This window comes from Labrus mixtus, chromosome 24 (genome assembly GCF_963584025.1).
Source record: "Labrus mixtus chromosome 24, fLabMix1.1, whole genome shotgun sequence".
Taxonomy (NCBI): Eukaryota; Metazoa; Chordata; class Actinopteri; order Labriformes; family Labridae; genus Labrus; species Labrus mixtus.
In genome coordinates this window covers 6,002,774-6,024,200 of record NC_083635.1, presented here as the reverse complement: position 1 = coordinate 6,024,200, position 21,427 = coordinate 6,002,774, and the positions used below count along the sequence as shown (strand labels likewise).

Below are 21,427 nucleotides of genomic sequence, written 5' to 3'. Positions count from 1 at the left end.
TTCTCTGCACTTCCATCACCGAATGTTTTTGGTGCTCATTTTGAGACTTGTTTTCAAAGTTTACAGCCTGGGGGCGCCGGTGACCTAGTGGTTAGACTGCATGCCGTCTTATTTTTGAAAGGTGATCCAGTTTTGACGCCTTTTTCCTGTGTTCATCTGTCCGACTCCATTTTCTCTGGCTTTAAATTTGAAACCTTTCGCGTGAACCCAAAAACAAATGCAATTGTGTTTACACGCATCAGACCGGCAACACACCCAGGAAGGACGTTTTACGAGCTCACCAGGAAATTAACTGATGTCACTGGCCCTGAGAGCTGGGTTTGGTAACGGAACGAGAGAGAGAGAGAGAGAGAGTGAGTCGGATTTGTTTAAGTGGCTATTAGAAGCAAACATTTCTGGTTGGTGGTTACATAAAGCACTTGTCTTTCAATTGGGTTACTCTGATTTGAACATCAGGTTTTATGTAATTTAACTGATGATTAACGTCCTGCAAACCCGATCAGGGAAAATTACCTGTGACGTTAGAGAGGGGGCAACCTGCACCTGGTTGCATTTTGTCCAACAGGAAGCTGTAATCGACATGTGTCTTAAACTTCTTCCATGTGTGTGTGTGTGTGGCCGTGGCAGTGACCATGGGGTGTTGTTTATTTACTGAAGCTGTGTTCATGTTCCTCTCTCTCCTCTCTGTGGGTTTGTCTGCCTCCCCGCCGTTCACTGAAATAACATCCAAATACCCCTGCAAGCGTGAGTGTGTGTGTGTGTGTGTGTGTGTGTGTGTGTGTGTGTGTGTGTGTGTGTGTGTGGCTGGTCTCGTTTCTTTTTTGCCTCTCTGCTCCCCCTAAAGGTTTGTCAAAGAGTGTGTGAGAAAGAGAGGCAGAGATTGTTATTTTTTTCTCACTAAGCGGTGAAACGACGGTGATACAAAGTGTGTGTTTGTGAGCGATGTGGATGTGATGTTTGAGTCAACATCCACACACACACACACGCACACACACGCACACACACACACACGCAGTGAAATCATCAACACATCTTCCAGCCGCCCAGCCCCCTCTTGGGTTATGTCGAGTCACGCTTCTGTGTTTTGGTTTCAGAACAGGCTGCTCAGTCTAGTGTTGTCCTTTCAGTCACAGATTTGTGGATGTGGGGGTTGACACCACCGCCAGAGACAGGCTCTTTGATGAGTGGATCCAGCTCCTCACGCCCTCCAACGGCCTGCTGTAAATGTCGTGAGGTTGATGCGTTTTGACCTTCACGGACTTTGATGCAACTCCAGAACCTCTGTGAAGAGCTGCTGTGGTTTCAGAGGGTCCGCTAAGAAAGCTCTGTATCTTAATACGGGGTCGACACGAGAAGCCAGCACTTCAACATAGCATGTTTCCTTAACGTCTGATCATATAGATTATTTACTGTTTCATAGATTGCTTTCATAGTACAGAACATCTTCTTGTGGTGTTTTTATTTCCAAGCAGCACATGTTTAGTCCCTTCTTTACACGACTGTTGCCCTTACAGCTTAGACTGATCAGCATTGCGGCGCTGCATTGTAAGGGGAGTGATCCAAACTCCTCTTCTGAAGCGGCGTCTGAGCGCCTCAGCAAAGAAAGACACACACTCAGGGCTGACCCCCGCTGAACTTCCCCTTCTTAAATCCAAACACAGAGAAGTGACAAGCTTTGAAGTGAGAGCGGGCGCGAGCGAGGAGGAGAATGGGAGATTTCTATCAACTCGCAGACAGATCACACTCTGCCGTTTGCCTGTAGGCCAGAGGCAAGCTGCGGGGATAAAGACAGACACCAAATAAGTCCCTGTAGGCCGTCGTCCGCCCAGATCGGGAGGGAGAGAGAGGAGGTTGGGAAAAAAAAAAACAAAAAAAAAAAACAAACCCGGTTGCGGTGCAGCATCGGAATGAAGCGACTTAAAACAAAAAGAGAGGAGTGCGTTGAGCCTCAGGGATGAGCCGAGAGACAAGGACAGAGAGGAGGAGTCCGTGGATGGAATCACTCATTGTGACTTTGCGAAGGGAAAGGTGCGCTACGTGTACGTGTAGAAACACTTGATAGCAGTGGGTGGAAACACGGCGCACGCCTGAGATGTTCACTCTCGTCTATTTTTTGTCTCCCGGGAGTGTGAGCGAGAGTTCAGAGCTGTGCAGGAGTCTCAGCCTGTGTGTGTGTGTGTTTGAGACGGTAAGAGAGGAAGCGGTCCTGTCGGCGCCGATCAAACAACGGGATGAAAGAGGAAGTGATGCAAAACAATGCAGGTGGTCAGCAAGTTTGAAATTATGCAGGAGCCATGACAATGCAGGAACCTGCAGCTCCATTCTTGGCCTCTCTGTCTCTACATTCTTTTGCTGAAGGAGTCAGCATTTTCATCAGGCACTATAAACAGAAACAACATTTAGCCACTTTTACATTGGCTGTTCAAGATGGAGCTTTTATGATATTTTGACCTTAGACAGTAATGGAGTTGTTTTTAAATAGAAACAATCTTTGCAGCGCTGCTGGTCATTCCTCGATTCAGCCTCCTGTCACCTCGTGTCTTATAGTTCTGCTCTATCATTTTTGCTCCTGTTCCGCGTGTTTCCAGTCGCCGCTCACAGCCGCTGGTTCACGGTAATTCACGGTTGCACGATCCAAACACTAACTTGTGGCGCTGCATGTGCAATTACACGAGCCAGAATAGCAGCGAGCGCGGAGAGTCGGGACGAGTCTTTAATCGGGACAGATGTCCACGCTTTTAGTGCGTGTGACAGAAAACACAAGGGTATGTTTTACTTTTTCATGCTGAGCGGGGGGAGGGGGGGGGGGGGGGGGGCGGCATAGCGGGGTTCATGAGGAAAGCTGGGATCAGGAGGCTGCCGTTCTTGTAATTACTGAATTATGGGATTTTCTGTAAACGTTTTCAATGTGTGCTTCCAGCATGGGTTTGACTGGAGGAGCCTTGAACATAAAAATAAAATCTGCTTCTGTTTGGCTAACACTGAGGTTTCCAGGCCTTTGATGGTGACTCAGTGTGTGTGTGTGTGTGTGTGTGTTTGTGGTATGATACCTTCTGTTATAAAACATTTGTGCTCGTACCCTTAATCACTTTGTGTATTTCTATATATACTGTATGAATGAGTGCTTGGTGGGGTGTGTAAGTGGACTTCCAGCTTTTTTAAACTGAAACCTCCTGTTACACATTTTGGGGACTAAATGAGAAAAAGTTGCCGCAGCTTTGCTTTGGACGACAATGTCATCTTTCAAAGCACGTGTCTCGGAAAACTCTGATCGCTGATCTCCTCTAAGAGCTGTTTTTGCGGCTCAAGAAAAGCATCTCACCTTCATTCAAAAAGGTCTATCTCTGGGACGGATGTGATCTGTAATGTTGTCGGACATTTACAAAGTTTTCTCAGCCTGTAAGGGTTTCCACCGGAGACGTTTGAAAACTTTTTTGCTTACTATTTGTCCCCAGGATATGCTTGCATAGAAAGTTTAAAAATACTGGAAATCCTCTTTAACATACCGATGTGAGTGGTTATATAAATGCATGTGTGTGAAGTCAGTCCAGAAAACCACATTTCAAAAATCTGCAAGCATGTTTGTGAAAATAGAAAGCAGCTCTTAATCCAACTTGCTTGGTGCTCCAAGTGCTACAAATGCAGTTTCTTTCCCAAGGGGTATACGGGTGTGTGTGTGTGTGTGTGTGTGTGTGAGAGAGAGAGAGTGTAAGAAGAAGAAATGAAGTGCGACAGCAGGAAATAGAAAGATCCTTGGTGGTGCTGGCCTTGTCTCTTCCCTCACTATACACTGCACTATACTGGTGCAGGTGATACCTCAAATACACACACACACACACACACAGGGCATATGCTAACCTGATTAACACCAACATTAGACTAACATTAGTGAAGCCTCCTTCAGAGAAACACCCCCGGACCAGCTGCTCCCTCTCTCTCACTCTCTTCCATATGCACAAAGCAGCATTTCCGACCTCCCACGCTCGTCTTTTCCAACTCATCTTCGTCTATGAATCTACATCTCTCTTCAGGTCATTGGGAAAGTTTCTAATTCATGCAACAGCACAGAGTGGAGACCGAGTAAACGAGGTACAGCGTGTCACTAGCTTGCTGTTATTCTGCAGGAGAAAGACGTCCCTCGTTAGAGATCTATGACTTTCTCATCGATAGAAGAAAACGTTTTTGATTGGCAACAAAAGTAAAGAGTGCAGACTTTGGTTCTGCGCTATAAATGTGGATGATGCAGCTGATGATGTCAGTGTGATCTCTGTACTTCTTTTGGCTGCATCACTGCACACAGAGGGATGCAGGCCTAGAAGACAGATACACCAGAAGATTCTGCTACTTTAATGGTCTAGTTTTACATCCTGTTCTAGGACACAGCTTCAGTCTTACACCACCTGAAACCATCCTTCCCTTCTCTCCCTCCCCTGCTTCATCCGTTCACTTGTTTACGTCAATGCCTCTCCATGTGTCTGTCAGCTCCTCCATCCCATCTGCCTCCTCCTCGTGCCAATGTAGCTTCTTCCCCTGTTAGATGTGCTATTTCTCATCTTTCCCATCTTCCCCCTCAGGCTGCTCTTTAACTCTTATTTGGTTTGACTCTGCTCTGTTGCTCAGTCATGTTTCTCTCTTTTCCTACTCTTTTTTTTTTTCCTTCTATACACATATGTCTGACTGGCTGCCACTCCCCTTCCCTCTCCCTCTCCCTTGGGTGCCCCTCTTGTCTATATAAGCAGCTTTCTGCTGGGCTAAACCATTTTTTTTCCCCGTGTCAGCCTCCCTGCTGCAGGCACACAGCAGGACGGGGCTGCCAGCACATCCATTACACCTGTTCTCCGTGTGAGTGTGTGTCCTCGGTGAGCGGGGGCCCTGGATTGTTCGCGGCAGAAGGTGTGCGGTGAGAGCAGGCACTTGTCAGGTGAAAGCAGTGACGGCCGGGCACTGGGGCATGGTGGGAGCCAACCAGACTCACCAGTAAACAAAACTACACGTCAAAATGTTACCACAGCAGGCCCGAGGACACATCCTGAAGAGTGTTGCCATGACATCAAGCAGAAACCTCTACGGCTGAAAAAAGAAGCCTAAAGAAAATGCCAAACACTGCAGTTCCTCGAGTGGCCACTTGAGGCTGCCACTGAAGAGAGGTCATATATCTGTATCATCTGTACCAGTATGCGCATCTGTAAAGTGCACATAGGCAAGCACCAGGGTTTGATAAATGAAGCAAAAAGCTCCATTTATCAGCTCCTCCCTCTGGTCCAAATCTGGTAACTTCTGTGCTCCAGGAGACCGAGATAGCAGTAGCAAAAAATGCTGAACTTGAGACTTCAAAAAGGCAGACGACGAACCAACGGAGACGCCACGGTGGCTACGTCCATGATGAATACAGCTGATGCATCACAAATAGAATCTGCTGATGGTACATTTCTGACTTAATTCCTCACACTGAGCTTTAGATCAGCACCACAGATGAAACTGTGTGCATCCATTAGGACTCTGGGAGCAAAAAAAAAAAAAAACATCGGGGTCTTTCGCCTGTGGGCACAAAGCACCCCCGCACAGATCACCAGCGTCTGCATATGTGTGTGTGTGTGTGCGTCTGAGAGTGTGTGTGTGTGTGTGTGTGTGTGTAGGCCATCTATCACAGTGACAGGCTGCTGCGTGTTTACTTAATGATGTGGGGGTTTATTTATGAAGTGATGGCCGACGTGTGGGAGGGGAAAAAGTGAGAGAGTTGGGGCGAGAGATTGAGACAGCCCGAGGATGTGACATTAAAATATCATCAAGGTGATGGATGTCCACACGCACAACATTAGAGAGAAGTACAAAAAACAGCTGCGCAACGCTTGACAAGCCGTATCTGGACTTGTGCGAGTGTTTCTGAGTGTGTGTGTGTGTGTGTGTTTTATAACGACTCGGAGTGTGTAGCAGTGTGTGTGGATTGACTCCTGTGTTCATTAAGGTGTCACATGTGCTGCCACTGTTGTTTACGATTCACAGGGTAATGAGTTGGAGATAAGACGCATGAGTTGGTCTGTGTGAGTCTTTGTTGAACTACTCACTCATTCTCATCTGATGTCACGTCATGCGTGGTCAGCGGAAATGCACATGAAGTACATTTACGTCACAGTAAACATGCGCGACGCGACACATCCGGAGACCTCAGTGAACAAAGAACACAACGTGTGTGCGTTCGATGTGAAGCTGCCCGAGTGCTCAGCTGCGTCAGAGAGCGGAGGTGAGGAAGGGATCACGCTCAGAGCGTCGGCTAGTAAACATGTTGGGATGTCTGTTACAACCAACAGGGGGCAAATAGGCCAAGACTGAAAGAATGAATGTGAGAGTGGGATCATGTCTTTAAAGATAAGAAGGAACAACTGAAAATACTTAAGAACCTTTACTGCTTGAAAACTGCTTACGAGTTAAAGAGAAAGATCATCAGATCAGGTATAAACAACACAAAGGACAATGTAGCTAAAAGTCGCAATATGTAACTCTGACACCTAGTGTTTAGGCCGCCTACCTTCTCTGGTCCAAACAAATCCAGACCACTCAGGAGCAGAATCTAAAGTTAGAAGGAGGACATACTGGCTGCTGCATTGTTGTCAGAGAAGCCAGCACTTCAACATAGAATGTTTCCTTAATGTCTGATCATTTAGTAAGCTCACTTTATCATTTACGTCTTATACGTCTTAGACTCCCTAAATCCGTAAAGTTTCCCTGTTAAGGATTAAACATACATTTCTACTTTTCAGATCATTAAATAAAGTCTGAAATCAAACACTCTCTACACCAGCGCTCGTGCTTCTGGTGAAAAAGTTATCCCTCGACTCATCTCCGAGAACAAAGAAAGTCTATAAAAAGAAAAAAAAGGAGTGCTTGTGAAGTTTTGCAGCTTAATTGGCCATCAAGGCTTTACGGCGAGCTTGTCATTAGCATATAGAGGAAATAGACAAGAGACAGGAGGGGACAGCGTGATTGTCATAATTACACGTGTGACCTATCCACAGACGGGGGAACATGGAGGACGGGTCAAATTAGAGACAGAGAGATGGACAGAGACATGAAGGACGAGGAGGGAAATGAGGACGGGGGACATGAAGGGACCGTGAAGGTGTAGAGCTGCACACACACTTCAATTATCCTCAACACACACACACACACACACAGAAAACCCCACCACAGATAGACGACTGCTTGGAGAATAAACAGAGACATGAATAGATATTCTAAACAGTCTTTTATCCCAGCTTTTTGTTTGTGTCAGCTCAGGTTAGTGTGTTACACTGAAGAGACACACACACACACACTCATCTCCTTTTTTTGCACACGAACCACTCAGAGAGAAAACGGTGCTCCTGGCCTCGTGCGGAGATCTCGTAAAGAGCGAGGAAAAAAAAAAAAAAACCCTTTTAAACATTCACGGCTGCAGAAGTATAAAAGAGCAGCGCGGTGTGGTGACGGGGGCGGCTGCTGAAGGACGAAGTGAGCAACGCGCTCAAGTGGCCTGCATTCACGCTCTTCTCGTACCACACAGTGAGTGAGAGAGAGAGAGAGAGAGAGAGAGAGTTTAAGTGTGTGTGGAGTGATGTGTTAGTGAACAGAAACATGTGGACACTTTAAACTCCACTTTGTCAGCACCTGAAGGAGAACAAACCGTCAACACAAACATTAAAGCGCTCCATCACGTCTTCGCCACGTCGCACACGGACACTTCTGTTGAACTGAAGATTCAGTTTCATCATGTCTGCTGAAGACTTACAGCTGCACATGAAAGACTACTGAGGTATAAAACACGGTTTGGTTTTATTCTAAACCTACAAAGTGTCTCTTCAGGAAGTGTGTATTTACATAATAGAGCTTTAACTTCTGCTGTTCTGGATCTCTCAGGGCTTTCACACTTTCAGAAATCTCCTGAAAAACTCCAGGAGGAGCTGCATGTGTGAATGCAAACGACCAGATTGGTCGCTTGGACTTCACACGGTGTTACTCCTGCCAGACCCTTTAGTATTTATTGCCACGTTTGGAGTGTTGGTTGGGATCACATGAACCCAGTGATGAAATATTTACAACCTGACGGCAGTACAAGGCGCTTTGTGTCCTCCTCCTAACCTCTAAATCCAAACCAACAAGCTAGAAAATTCAGATTTGTCAGATTTTCTTCCTCTCCAAAAAAGGAATGTAGAACAACTCAAGAAAAGAAAAGAATCAAAGCAGCCGTCATGTTGTGCTTCAAGACAACACTCATTATCATCTTTGCACCAATATTACTTCCTGTGTGTTTGACTGTTTCTTTTCTCGCTGTATGTGTGTGATTGTGATCGGGGTGTTTCATTATCAGGCTCCTCAGGGGAGGAACACGCCGCTGTTTCCCCACCGTGGACGCCGCTGTCTTCTTTTGGGGTTTAAAAGAAAGAAAGAAAAAAAAAAAAAACAGCAATCAGAGACGACGCTGAGCCTCACGCTCGCTGCGCTTTAATTGCGTCCGAGTTACTTTGCAGACTGAGGCACAAACAGGAGCTGCACAGGGGACGTGTAATGAGTGACAAAGCCCTTCAGGCCCTCACTGAGAGCGAAGACGGCGAGTAAGAGAGTGCCTAATGAAGACTGGTCGGCCGGGCTTCAGTGCTCAATAAACAGAGACTACAATAAGCGAGGAAGTGAGCTCAGCAGGAGGCAGGCTGTGGCAGGTGATTGGTTATCGGTGATGCTGGCAGTAAATCCATCCCATATTTCCCAGATGCCTCAGCTCCTCTCGTTGCTCTGTTGCGTCATGTATTGAAAAATACATTTTAGGGAAATGCCTTCGCAAACTGGCTGCAGCCAGATTCATCGGATCAAAGTGTGATTTTCTGCATCCTTGGGCGCGCTATTAAAGAAATCCCATTCTAAAATGGCTGATAAATGGCTATTGATCTCCGTGGCGAGTATGCCGAGGTTGGAGAGTGTACCGAGGTAAATGAAATGATTCCTCGGGCCTGATCGATGCAGGACATTTAGCAGAGCGGCTTTTTACGGAGAGACGCGACGGAGCGCGAGAGATTTGATGCCGTTTGTTGTTTTTTTTCGACAAAAGGAGAGAGAGAAACAACAACGTGAAGAAAAATGCGGAGGCCACAGGGCAAGAGCACGAGAAAGAGAAGAAAGGTTGTGATATATAGAGCCAGAAGGAAAGGGTGGCTGGAAATGTCACCGCTCTAATAGATCTCTCCATAAACTAAATGAGGAGGAGAGCGGGCGCCGCCTCAGTGGCACGGGGAGCCTCAAAATGTTAACAAGAGGGCTGGAAATAGCCCGAGAGGAGCAGGGGGAAACTCGCTGAGTTCACAGGAACACAGAACCAAGCTCTGGAGACATGAACACAAAAACTTTCTTCTTTAAGACTCGAGTCCACTGAGACTAAATCCGGCCTTACTGCAAACTCATTTGCAGATGTTCAAACTCACCCGGTGCGGGTCGTTCTCCAGGACCCGGCGTCGTGCTGCTTCCAGCTCCTCGTAGCCTGGAGCAGCTCGGGCCTGCTGGTGCTCTCTCCTCGGCCCCTGGAGACGCGGGTCGCTGCAGAGAGACGGAGAGGGGACGGAGGTGAGAACAACGCCGTGTGTTCAGAGAGAACGTCAGGGAAAACATTCCAGAGAAAAGGATCAGTTTTCAGTCAGTAATGTTTAAACCACAGGTGTATTTATCCTAAAGATTACATCACAGCTATGGTTAGTTAGTTAGTCACAGTAGACTCTCACTCTTAAATATCACGCTGTATTTTTGTTCACTTTAAGAGACTGTTAAAACATGAAGAAAAGCCAGGTGGAACATTCACTTTTATTCTTTGTTCAATCCACTGGTGTTTCTTTGGCTTTGCAGAGACAACCCTTGACAGCGCAGGAAGACTGACAGGCAGACAGATAATATCCACAAAGCACTGCCTCTGAAAAAAAAAAAACACCGCCGCCTCAACTGAACTTTCTACAGCTGACAGAGACGACCGAGGTGGGAAAAAAAAAAAAACCACAGGCACACAAAAAAAACCCACAAACACAGTATATAGAAACTTTTGATGGATGTGGAGGTCACGCGGGCCAACGCGACGCTCCCCTCAATTAAAGTCCACACAGACGCAGGGACGAGACGACAACATAAACGGTCCAGCTGACCCCCGATGGAAAAGGCGGAGGCAAGGCGAGAGAGTAAAGAAAAAGAGGACAGAATGAGGACAAACGTTAAAGAGAAACATCATCGTGCCCGTTGGACCTTTATGCCGGATAAGCTGCACACACCTGAGAGTACAGAGCCGAGGGGTGTATGGATACACACACACACAAAGGGAGGAAAAGTGTGCGTCTGAGTGAGCATAATCCCTGTCGGATGTGCAACCGACGTACAACACTGCGCTGTCGTTTATCTATGTTTACTGGCTGCATTGCAAACAGGGAATCTAATATTGACACTGATACCCTGTCAGGAGATACACACATCCAAACACACAGGGGGGGGGGGGGGGGGGGGGGGAGAAAAACACTCTGCAGCATCTTTAAAAAAAAAGAAAAGAAAGAAAAGGTCTTTGTCTGTCACATAAACACCCACGCACGCTGAATCAAATTGTGCATCCTAATGGTCTGACCTCCGGGCAGATATTGACCGTTACCGAGTGTGAGAGAGAGAGAGAGAGAGAGAGAGAGAGAGAGCGAGCTCGGGCGAGAGACGGAGAGGTTCATTAGTGAAGTACATAGCTTACATGTTTTAAGTCTCTCCTGTGACCCTGCCTTTAATTAGAAAATCTAGCTGAGGCTCCGGGTGTGTGCGTCTGTGTTTGTGTGAGGACAACCTCGGTAATTCGCCGTAAGGGATGGCGCTCTGCACCACTGTTTGCGCAGGTATACATACACGCAGCCTCTGGTTAATACGGCCGACCTTTTGTACGACTCAGCGGGGGGAGAGGAGGCTGACTCATAAGAACTTCTGCAACAGGACGCTCATCTGCAAAGTGCAAATGTATTTGTTGGCAGACTCCACGGCTGATAAGTGACGCCAAAGCTGACGTGTCAGAAAAGTGCAGGTCCTCTACAGGCCACTAGAGGCTGGCTCCAAGAGTGAGTCAATACTCATCGGGTCTCCTTTTAACAGTCCTTAAACTTGACACCAGAATTAAAATACTACCTTTACCCGACCTTGTACTAGTGTTGTAATACTCGGAAGGTGGTCTCAAGAGCGGTCTCGAGACCACTTCGTGAAGGTCTCGGTCCCTTGGAATCGTAAGCATTTTTGTCTGGGAAGAGCCCTTGGACATCCCTAGATGTCTTGATATAGTCTCGTTCTCGTCCTGAGCTTGGTCTTGGTCTTCACTCGGTCTCCATCCCTAAATGTCTTGGTCTTGGTCTCGGTCCAGGAGCACTCCGGTCTCTGGTATGTCGTCCTGGTCTCGGTTAGTATGGTTACGACTACAACACTACCTTTTACCTCTGACTTTACTTTTGTTTTTTTTTAACCTAATTACCCCGAACTCATCGAAGAAAAGAAGAAGTCGGAAGGCCATTATTCCAAATTTAAAGGACGAACAAACAACCAGGCGTCATCTAGCTCGCTACGTCCACGACTTAAAAAGGCTTAGAGCCACCTGTCGACGAGGACTTCCCCCAACAAAATGAAACAAGTGAAATCAAGCTGGATATCTAAGTCTGCATTCTGATCAGTCCTGTGCTAATTGCTGCTTCTTCAGGTTGGTATTAATGCACTGCTAATCAACACTCACCTCTGCACACCTCCATTTATTCACTTTTTTTTTTTACTACTCTTACTCACCCTCTGCCACCCACCAGCCTCTCTCCACATGAAAACAAACAGACCCTCAGAGATCCACTGCACAGAGCCGAGTCCAGACTCCTCTTCTTTTTTTTCCACACGCCATTAGCCAATCCCAGGGCTCGTAATTAGGGCTGCCATTTTGATTGAGCGTGCGTGTCGCTCTCCAAATGAAACAACACTGTAATTATCTCATTATGCCGCGGCCTCCATCACTGACGACGCCAAATATTATCATATTAATGGCTGAAGAGTGAGGCTGATTCAGGATAAAACATTAGAGGGGGGGGGGGGGGGGGGGGGGGGGGGGGGGGTTGAGGTTTGTTGAGTAGCACTTTGACAGGTTGACAATTCAGCAGGCTGCTTTCCAAACAGTGACAGAAGAGGGAGACATGAGTGTGTTGATGTGTCCGTGTACACACACACACACACATTCGCCTGTCTTGTCCGCGTGTGTGTGTGTGTGTGTGTGTGTGTGTGTGTGTGTGTGTGTGTTCAGAGGGAGACAGGTAGGCTCCCCCGTTGTCATCAGCAGCTAATAACTGCTAGCTGTCTGCAGGCCTGAGGCTTGCTGCTTAAACACAACAACGTTAAGCGTTTGTGATGCACGACTGTGATAAACAGATGGTTTTTAAATAATATGGTACGTCTAGTGAAAGAAAATAATTAGCCTGATTCTTTTTTTTCTTTGATTCTTTTGCATTAAGGGCAGGAAATATTCAGCCGTCATTCAGGACCTGCTTCAGTTTAAGAGTAACTCTGTGTCCTGGTTAGCAGACACATGCTGCTCGTCTATGAGATGCACTGACTGCTTGTCGGTTCATAAGGCCATCAGTCCTGGGAATGTAAGACTGATCAATAAATCAATAAAGTTTTCATCTGCCATATGAACTAAAGAGCAGAAATTGACACCACTTAAGTCAGACGTGTTTTTCCTTCAAGTATCATATTCCATCCATATTTCAGGGCGTCTGAATATGCATGTTGATCTGAGCGCGCTCTGGGAGAGGAGGGAAGAAAAAAAAAAAAAGTGGAGGAGGATGAAGTCTGCAGGAAGAAGGGGGGAAGAAGATGAGACACGGGAGCAGGAAATGAAAGACGCATCAGACGACAGAATGAGAGCACCAGCCGAGCAGCGACATGAAGACGGAGAGTTGCAAACTTGGAAGAAAAAAAAAAAGAGTGAAAAGAAGGAGCGAGGGATCTGGAGTGAGAACAGAAAGCGTCTGCGGTGGGGAAGCGAGCGGGGAGAGAGTGCGAGGGCAGCATCTATCCTGCGGTGCTCGCCTGCGCGGGGGCAGGCTAATTAGGAAGTGTGCGCCGCCGCCGCCGCCGGCTAGTTTGGCGACTACTTCTTGCTGCGGCCAGCTGATTTGAACACAAATGTGTGTCTGTGCTGCCTGCATGCTGGAGGTAAGTAGACATCAAAGCGCCTGGTCAGTCTTTGGTTTTCCTCTAGCATTGGAAATAAAGTCGAAAGAGAAACCCAGAGGAGCTGGAAACTGAAACAAAAAGGTTTTCAATGCCTCCCCCAACTCTCCAATGATCCCAAACCTGTCCTTCACTTGATGCTCTATTACACAACTGAAGTTTATTTGAAGTTGAAGTTGAAGATGGCGGCTGAGTATCGATTCTTTAAAAGCCACAAAGACAGAGAACAACTGCCTCGTGCTTCGCAGTGCATCCTCCCTTTAATAAAGCAGGCTCATTACTCATTATGTCAAAATAAAAAGTCGATTAATTCACAATGGAAGCGTCCAAAAACAGTCGGCTTCCACTCTTCCTGAGGTGAGAGAAAAAAAACTGGAAGCCGCCTGAATGCAAAAGGAAAACTTTAATTGTGTCGACGGAGCGGTGATGAGAGACGCTTGAAAGGCAGAGGAGACAAAACGAGTTAATATGCAGGCTGCACTAATGATGTGTTGTTTTCCAGGGAAACAACATCTCCTTTTTTTTCTCTTTGAGCTCCTCCTCAGGCAGGTGGCTGCTGACAACTACACCCACAACACCAAAACAAGTGGATGCATTTTTCCAAACTGGAGAAAGTGGGGATCTCTGCACGCGGTGGGGGGGGGGGGGGGGACTCTTTTTCCCTCCATAGGGGGAGCAAAACGGGCCCTTCTGGATCGCACCAAGATGGCGGAGGGAGAAGGAAGCAGGGAAAGAAAAAGGAACACTTTTCAAGAGTTTGAAGGAGAAGCAGCAGATCTACACCTTAAAGACCTTGTAGTTTCTTTTCTAACAATAAGTTAAGGCAGCGTGGAGGGATTTAAGGAAAGGATTTGGTTACAGGTAAGCTCAGGAGGCGTGCGAGCATGCTCACTGAAGTGTCATTCACTCGTCTTAATCTTGCTTTTCTTTTAGCACAATTCTTCCTGGAGTCTTTACTTCTCCCCGTCTTGGCCTCCCTCCCTCTCCTTCCTCTTTCATCTCGTCTCCTCGTTTCTTGCGCCGGCAACAAAGAGTGCCTTCTGGCTAATAAAATTTGACAAGCATAGCTAACCTTTTTTTCTCCACAGGTCAGCCTCTAGCGTCGCTCTAATCAAATGTGACGCCCATCACGGCACACACCTGCCATTGAAGGCGTAATGAAAATGTCCGACGGTAAATTAGGGAGACAGAGCCGGGAGTCCAGCGGTGAGGGCCTTGACAGGAAGAGAAGGGAGGGGGGGCGGGGGGGGGACGGGACTCATGTCTCTGTTAGCACAACTATGCAAACACACGGTGAAGTATGCACATTAACCTTCACAAACAAACGGATAGAGCTACATTAGCATTAAGGGGGTTTACAGGCACATACCTGATCCTGTGTGTGCGGCATAATGAGCCCGTTTCTCCCTCACTATGATTACAACAGCGTAATGTAGAAGATGAAAGACACAGATACGTCGTTCCCTTGGAAACAATAATCATTTGCGTGCTACAGCTATCATCAGTTTGCTTTGTGGGAACTCTGGAATCTGCTAATTTATATTTATGCATTTTAAAAATACACACACAGCGAGAAAAGTTTACACCTGTGAGGCTTCAGCAGGGGACCACACACAGCTGTTGACGTTGCTAGGTTACGGTGGGTTCCCTCGCAGACGTTGCACTTGCGGGTGGCTGTGTGTGTGTGTGTGTGTGTGTGTGTGTGTGCGCGTCTATTCTTGACCGTGTGTGTTTTTGCACCGGCCTCGCAGAAGAGCAGCCGTGTGTTTTAACAGACGCGGCGGCTTTGTGAATGAGCGCGCTCGTCCCACGCGCAGGTGGACTGTTGGAAATAGGCGGGGGCGATGACGTAAACGGGCGTGACAGTGGAAGACATCTGGGGTCGTGGAAAGATGGCCCGACCGCAGGTAAACTGTGCCCACATGACTCAGAAAGTACCGGAGGTCAAAGACGTGTCAGGGAGTCGGTCTGCACATTCTCATTTTCCTGTCTTCATACTTCTGAACTTCTCTCCGTCCTGCCTGAGATGAATGTGAAGGAGGCAGGGTGGAGACTCGTGGAGAGAGAGAAGTCCAGGGCACAGAGATGTAACTAACTGAGACGTCTGTGCTTCCAGTCTCTATTTTAAAACACCTTCAATTAAACATGAACTCTGCCAAAGCTGCATGGTGTTCACAGTGTGGAGCTACAGCAGCGTCTTATGATCGCTGTCGACAGGTTTCCTCGACAACTTCTCATTCTTTTATACATGGCTTGTATGTTCTGACTGTTTTCACGCTTTGTTTTTTAGGTCACGAGGTGTGCATCCTCGCTAAAGCCGTAAGCAAGCGGCACGGTTTCCGGCGATTTAGACCCTCATTTTAAGATTCCAGCGCAAGTGTGTGTAACCAGCCGTGCAGTGTACACAGAGGCGCGATGACGACCCGATCAGCTGTCGGTGAGGATAGGGGAGCACACACTCTCACAGTGAGAGCAGAGCCACGGGCAGGAGTGAAAAAGCGGCAGCGAGGTTTGCGATCGTCACGGCGACGGGTTTGCAGACTCTGGTCATAAACGGCAGCTTGGGATCTCTCTCTCTCTCTCTCTCTCTCTCGTCGTATATCTGTCACTATGACGATCGTTATCACACAGAGAGAGAGAGAGAGAGAGAGAGAGAGAGAGAGTCTGATTGCACGCTATGGAATAAATGAGACAACCAGTATATATCAGAGGGATCCATTCATGGCTGGATTTGGTCTTTTGATCACATTTGATGACATTGAGATACATTTATGAATTCATATTTTCCGTTTCTCTTTCACAGCATGTGCAGAATGAGCGCTTAAATCACAAGACTGTTACACACATCTGTCATATTCAGAGAAACAAGCTGCAGAAAGGCCCTTTATCCACCACGCTAATGCTTAAGACCATCTAATATACATTATACAGAGAGAAGAAGAAGAAGAGGCAGAATAGACAAGTGACACTTTAAGAGTGTAAGAGAGATGGAGGAAGAGAGAGAGAGAGAGAGAGAGAGAGAGAGAGAGGAGGGAGAACACAGGCTGGTAATGAAGTACCCACCACTAGTGGATGAGAGCTAAAGTGGTCTAACAGATCTGTCAGCCTGCTAGACTGTGGCTAATTATCCCTCCTCCTCCTTTGTCTGCATCTTCTCCTCTGTCACTTCTTCCCTCTCCAATTCACTCGGCCTATCTCGCACATTTTCTCTCTCTCCTTCCATCTTTCTTTTTCTTTCCCCCCCCCCCCCCTCCGTCTGTCACTGCTTTTCCGTTCCCATCTGTCTCCTTCTTTTTTTTCTTCTTCTTCTCCCCATGTCCACGTCTCTCCGTCTTCCTCTCGGTACCCGCGCTCTCTCTTCCTGGATGAGAGCGGGTGTCTGGGGCTTAGTTTTTTGATTTGCAAGTCAATAGTCATTTCTGTCGGGCGGTTTAGTTGAGGGAAGTTTTAATGTGGCCCCGTGTTATTTCACACAGAGAACGATACATTTGCATAAGAATCCTCTCTAGATTTGTCCCTTTTCTTTCTCGCATACAAAACTGGCTGCAAATTAAACTCGGAGGTTTTGGAAACTTCCTCGGTTATAATAAATAATACGGAGGAAGGACAACACTGATAAGCAGGGCGAGTCTGCGAACAGTAATCCTTCTATATGACCGAAGACGTTTGAAAGTTGAGCCTACACAGCTCCTTCTTTGGACCTCGCTTGAAGTCCGTTCGGGTATTCAATGTAAGAAACTTAAAGAAGGGGAAGGCTGTGACGTCGTGCATTGATTTAGGGTGAGAATTTTTCTCTAAAAAAAAAAGACTTCGACATGACCCCGACTTCCCTTTGCAATCACCACTCTTAGCTAGGAAGCATGTGTGATGCACTTTCAGATCGGAGTCCCTTCATGAAAACCAAGAGGCTACATCAACAAGTTAAAATGGACCATGCTAACTCTTAGCTTTAAGGCTACAACCAGATGATGTACCTGACCAACCGAAGAAGTCACCAGACTGTCCCACTGAGCATGTGAGGCAGCACAAGTCTGGTGGAGCATTAGCAGAGAAAAAACTACAGCGGGTGTCTGTCAATGAACGACGAATTGAGTCAAGGTTTTCAGGCCTAGCCCTTTTAAACTTCACTTTCTATGCATTCATATGTATTATTCATGCTACAGCATCCACTCATATTGACTTTGAGCTTATATATGTGTGTGAGAGAGGCCGGCGACTTGTTATTGAATCTGCCTGGATGGTATTATAATGCAGAGTGTGAGCAGACGAGGATCCAGCTGGCGGTCTGAGGAGGGGTTTTAGGATTGTAATACAAACTTTAAATAGAAAGAGAGCGCTGAGCAGAGAGCAACCTTGTGCTTTCAGATTGTGCTGCGCTGCACCTGTACACGCTGTATGTGCGTGTTCACTGCAATGAGGAAGAGCGTATGAGATGGAAATACAAGGAGAGAGGTAGCAGTAGACGTCTGAACTGAGGCCTTTAAAAAAACACCTCATATTTCTCCATGTTTTAACCTTGGCTCTGAAACTGGCTCCAAAGATTTTTGCTTTTGCAATGAGTCTCATTTAAAAATGTAATCTAACGGGGAAATAATGATCACGTTTTTTTAGTGATTTTAAAGATTTACAGAGGTCAAAAAGATGCAAAAATAACAGACGACTCGAATAAATGATGCATAGCATTACTGTGTGTGATAAGTGTGTGTGTGAGTGTTACTACAGTGTAAGCATGCATTCATGTTTTATGCATTGTCCGGCTCGGCAGACCATGAATGTAGATATGTGCAAATGCTCCCTCACGCAGAGGTCCGTGACCTTGCGCGTGTGCACATCGACACACACGACTTTGTGTATTTCTGCGGGAAAAAAAACAAGACACAAAAAGCTGCACACACACGTTTCACAAACCAACACACAAAAACCGCTCCCTCTGCTGTCTCACCTGTCCGCCTGTGTTTGCAGCTGGCTCTGTCTGGTCTTGTTGACCTTGGCGTAGAGCCCGTCCAGATCCTCCGACGACGCCCGGAGCTGGTTGGAGCCTCCCGCCAGCGCCGCGGGAGAGGGCGTGCGGCTGATAAACGGCTGCGGCGACGGCGGCCGGCGGAAGTTGCTGATGCGGGCGTAGTTGGGGTCGCTCTCGTCGTCTTCCACGTCGGGGAAGGAGGCGGCGGCGGCGGCGTCGGGGGCGAGGTGGTTGGAGAGGATCTCGGCGTACCGCGGATCGTAGCTGTGAGACACGAGAGGTTGAGTGTGGCGGTTTGACAGACAGCTGGGCTACACATTCAAAAGGAGCAGTTGTTTCGCGTGAACCTGGTGGGTGCATGTTGCTGCGTCAGAATAATTCACAGCTTGTCGAGCGAGGCGTCAATCAAAGCGCTCTTACAACACTGACAAGAACTCACAGCATGATTGTGTGAAATCTCGGCTCCTTTAGCACTTTATTGTGCTGCAAATCGCTCTCGTTTGATTTCCTGAACTGGAAGAAACACATCCAAAAAACTCCAGCTAAGTCCCCACTTATAAACTAAACTTCATGTAAGACTCACATGAACACATTTTAGAGCCACTAAAGGAGTGTACAAGGAGAAAGGAGACTTCTGAAACAATGCTACGTACTTGCTGAATAGGTCTTAGAAGTCCTAATGTGTCTATCACTGATTCAGAAGACACAGCTATTCATTTAGCTATTAGCATGTCTTGTTGCATTAGAGGCCTATTTTTCTCCAAAATAAACAGGTTTGCTATTTGAGAGTAAAAACATTGTGGTGAGGGCTTGGACTATCTTTCTGAACACAAAGCAGTATACAGTTTGTTGACACAGAGACCGAGGAGGTTGAATCATTACCTGCCCCTGCTGTCAGGGATCCTGTCCGGCTCCTCCTCACTCAGGGCCTCCAGTTTACCTTTAGCGGCTTTGGCGTCTTTGCTCTTGTCGTCTTTCTTCTTTCCAAACCTGGACGCCAATAAAAAAAAAGGACACACAAAGTTTTTAAAACGCAAAACGAATCCCAGGACGACAGAAAGTGTGTCCCCAAGTCGTCTTTACAATCTTTAAATCTGAAGTAGATAACGCTGCAGGCTGCAAAATGTACTTCACTGTAAGCTTCGTGTGCTTGTATGAGTTGACAAAAGGGGCTTTTATGCTCACACGACATGCAAATACCAACACACCAGCTCGCATCAACTTTCAAAACATTAACATGCACATGCACACACTGCAGCACAAAACTATGCGTGTGTGTTTATTCCAAGGAAAACAGACTGCTTAATGAGAGATGTAGTTATAAAGTCACAGCAGGCCCAGTTTGAGTGTGACCGTGTGTGTGTGTGTGTGTGTGCACACATGAAAAAGTGCCACCGAGCATATGGAGCATGAATATTTGAACATTTCGTCCAATAAAATGGCTGTTGCTCCTCAGTGTGTTATGATTTTCATATCAGCTTTTCCATTAAAACCGTCATCATCATTATCATTCTGCGGCTGCTCTTCTCCGGTTTTGCAGGAAAACACACTTGTCACCTCTGTGTGGGTTTTAATGAAGCTCCTTTTCACACTTTGGAGGAATTAACAAAGCTTTTTGTCTTCTAAATATTTCATATTTTTCTATCTCACCATGCCTGCCGCCGCCACCCTCCTCCGCTCCCGTCTCACCCACTCCTCCTCTCCTCTCCTCTCCTCCGAGCCCCCGCTGAGCCAATCTAATGTCTGTGTTTATCTCATTAACAGCGAGGCACTTCTCATTACTGCTACAGGCGGATACGTGGCCTGAATGGTAACCCTGCTGGCCCGGCCGAGAGCATCAGAGCCGCGGTGAGAGCTGGACGGGGTTGCCACGTTGGCCCCGTGCCATCCTGCAAACCAATTAGTGTTGTTTTTGAGCTAATGTGCTCACTACAGTTACACCTGTGAGTGCTAACACTGCCAGCAGCGAGGCACAGACTTACAATGCTCCTGTTTTCGCAGGGAGGAGGCGCACAGAGGTGATGAGCTCCTGTTTAATACAGCTGACGGTCCGTAATGTTGCTGTGTTGAATGTTTGGCCTGCCGTAAACATCCGGTATTCAAATGAATTAACTTAAAGCTCCTACAGAATAATTGTCCACCCACACTGTCACCTTTCACAGGCAGATTTAACCTCCTCTTGTTTACAGACTGCGCTTAATTGTGGCCTCATTTTCCTGTGGGTTCTGTTGCACCTGAAGTGACCTCCTCATCCCGAATGACGCTCGACCAAACACCCACACAAAATGTTTCCTGCAGCTCAGAATAATGCTGCTAATTTCTGCCTCTGCCACAGGAGATGAAAAAAATGCTCACTCATGTTGACGCTGACTCACAAACGGACGCACTTCACGTGGTCTTCTCTTCATTCTCAAACCTGCAAACACCTTCAGATCACACATCAGCATACTTTGGATATATTATTTATTACTATTTGGATAGATTGTTGCACATACAAAAGTTAGCAACGTAGCAGCTCATGTGATCTTAATGCAAACAAAGCAAATAAAGCAGAGGCTGACTGCAACTTGCTGTCGAGGCCGTTGTGTCTCAGAGGTAAAGCGGGCCCCTCATAGATAGAACTCAGCTGGATCCTGCAGTTCACCTGTTAAAGTTTCCTCAGGGAAGACACTGAACCTTAAATTACTTCCAGAAGCAAAGCAAACACGATGTAATGCATTAGATTAGCTTCTGATTGGACGATTTGAACTTGCCTTTAGTGCATTTTTTTTTTTAAAAAGTGCAGGTCGCGAGACTCCCCGGAGTCTCAAGGGGGCACAAATGGAAATGAAAGAAAAATAGATATCGATTGATGACATACAGTGTTGCTTTAACCGACCTTAGAAACGACTATTTGCTTTAAGCAGAGGTCTAATCAGCCAACATGTCTGAAAACTCCTGTGTGGGTATGAAGGAGCTCCTCTCTGCCACAGAAGCATCTCGGCTACACGGATCCTGACGTGCTAAGTCGATGGAAACTGGCATGCCGTGCAGTTTCACCCTGTTCTTACAGCAATTTTGAGGAAGTTTAAATCTGTCATCGGCTCCATCCTTGTTTCATCTTTGGTTTCTCCTCCAGGTTATGTCACTGCTGCTAAGCCCTGTTTTGCTGTAACGTTTCTCCACCCTCGCTTCCTCGAGATCCGTTGCCACAGAACGTGTGGGCACTGCTGCAGAGATGTTTTTTTTTTTTTT

General features: G+C 46.9%; 1 protein-coding gene across 2 annotated transcripts in view; it reads right to left on the bottom strand.

Moving 5' to 3' along the window:
• The window catches only part of pard3ba (par-3 family cell polarity regulator beta a), a 156,996-nt gene that overhangs the window by 24,894 nt on the left and 110,675 nt on the right, over window positions 1-21,427 (bottom strand). For both annotated transcript variants that reach the window (XM_061032381.1, XM_061032382.1), the window contains 3 exons: window positions 19,076-19,183; window positions 18,173-18,457; window positions 9,450-9,561 (listed from right to left, as the gene is read on the bottom strand). In XM_061032381.1, the coding sequence (XP_060888364.1) occupies window positions 9,450-9,561; window positions 18,173-18,457; window positions 19,076-19,183 (505 nt within the window). The remainder of the gene's footprint in view (window positions 1-9,449; window positions 9,562-18,172; window positions 18,458-19,075; window positions 19,184-21,427) is intronic.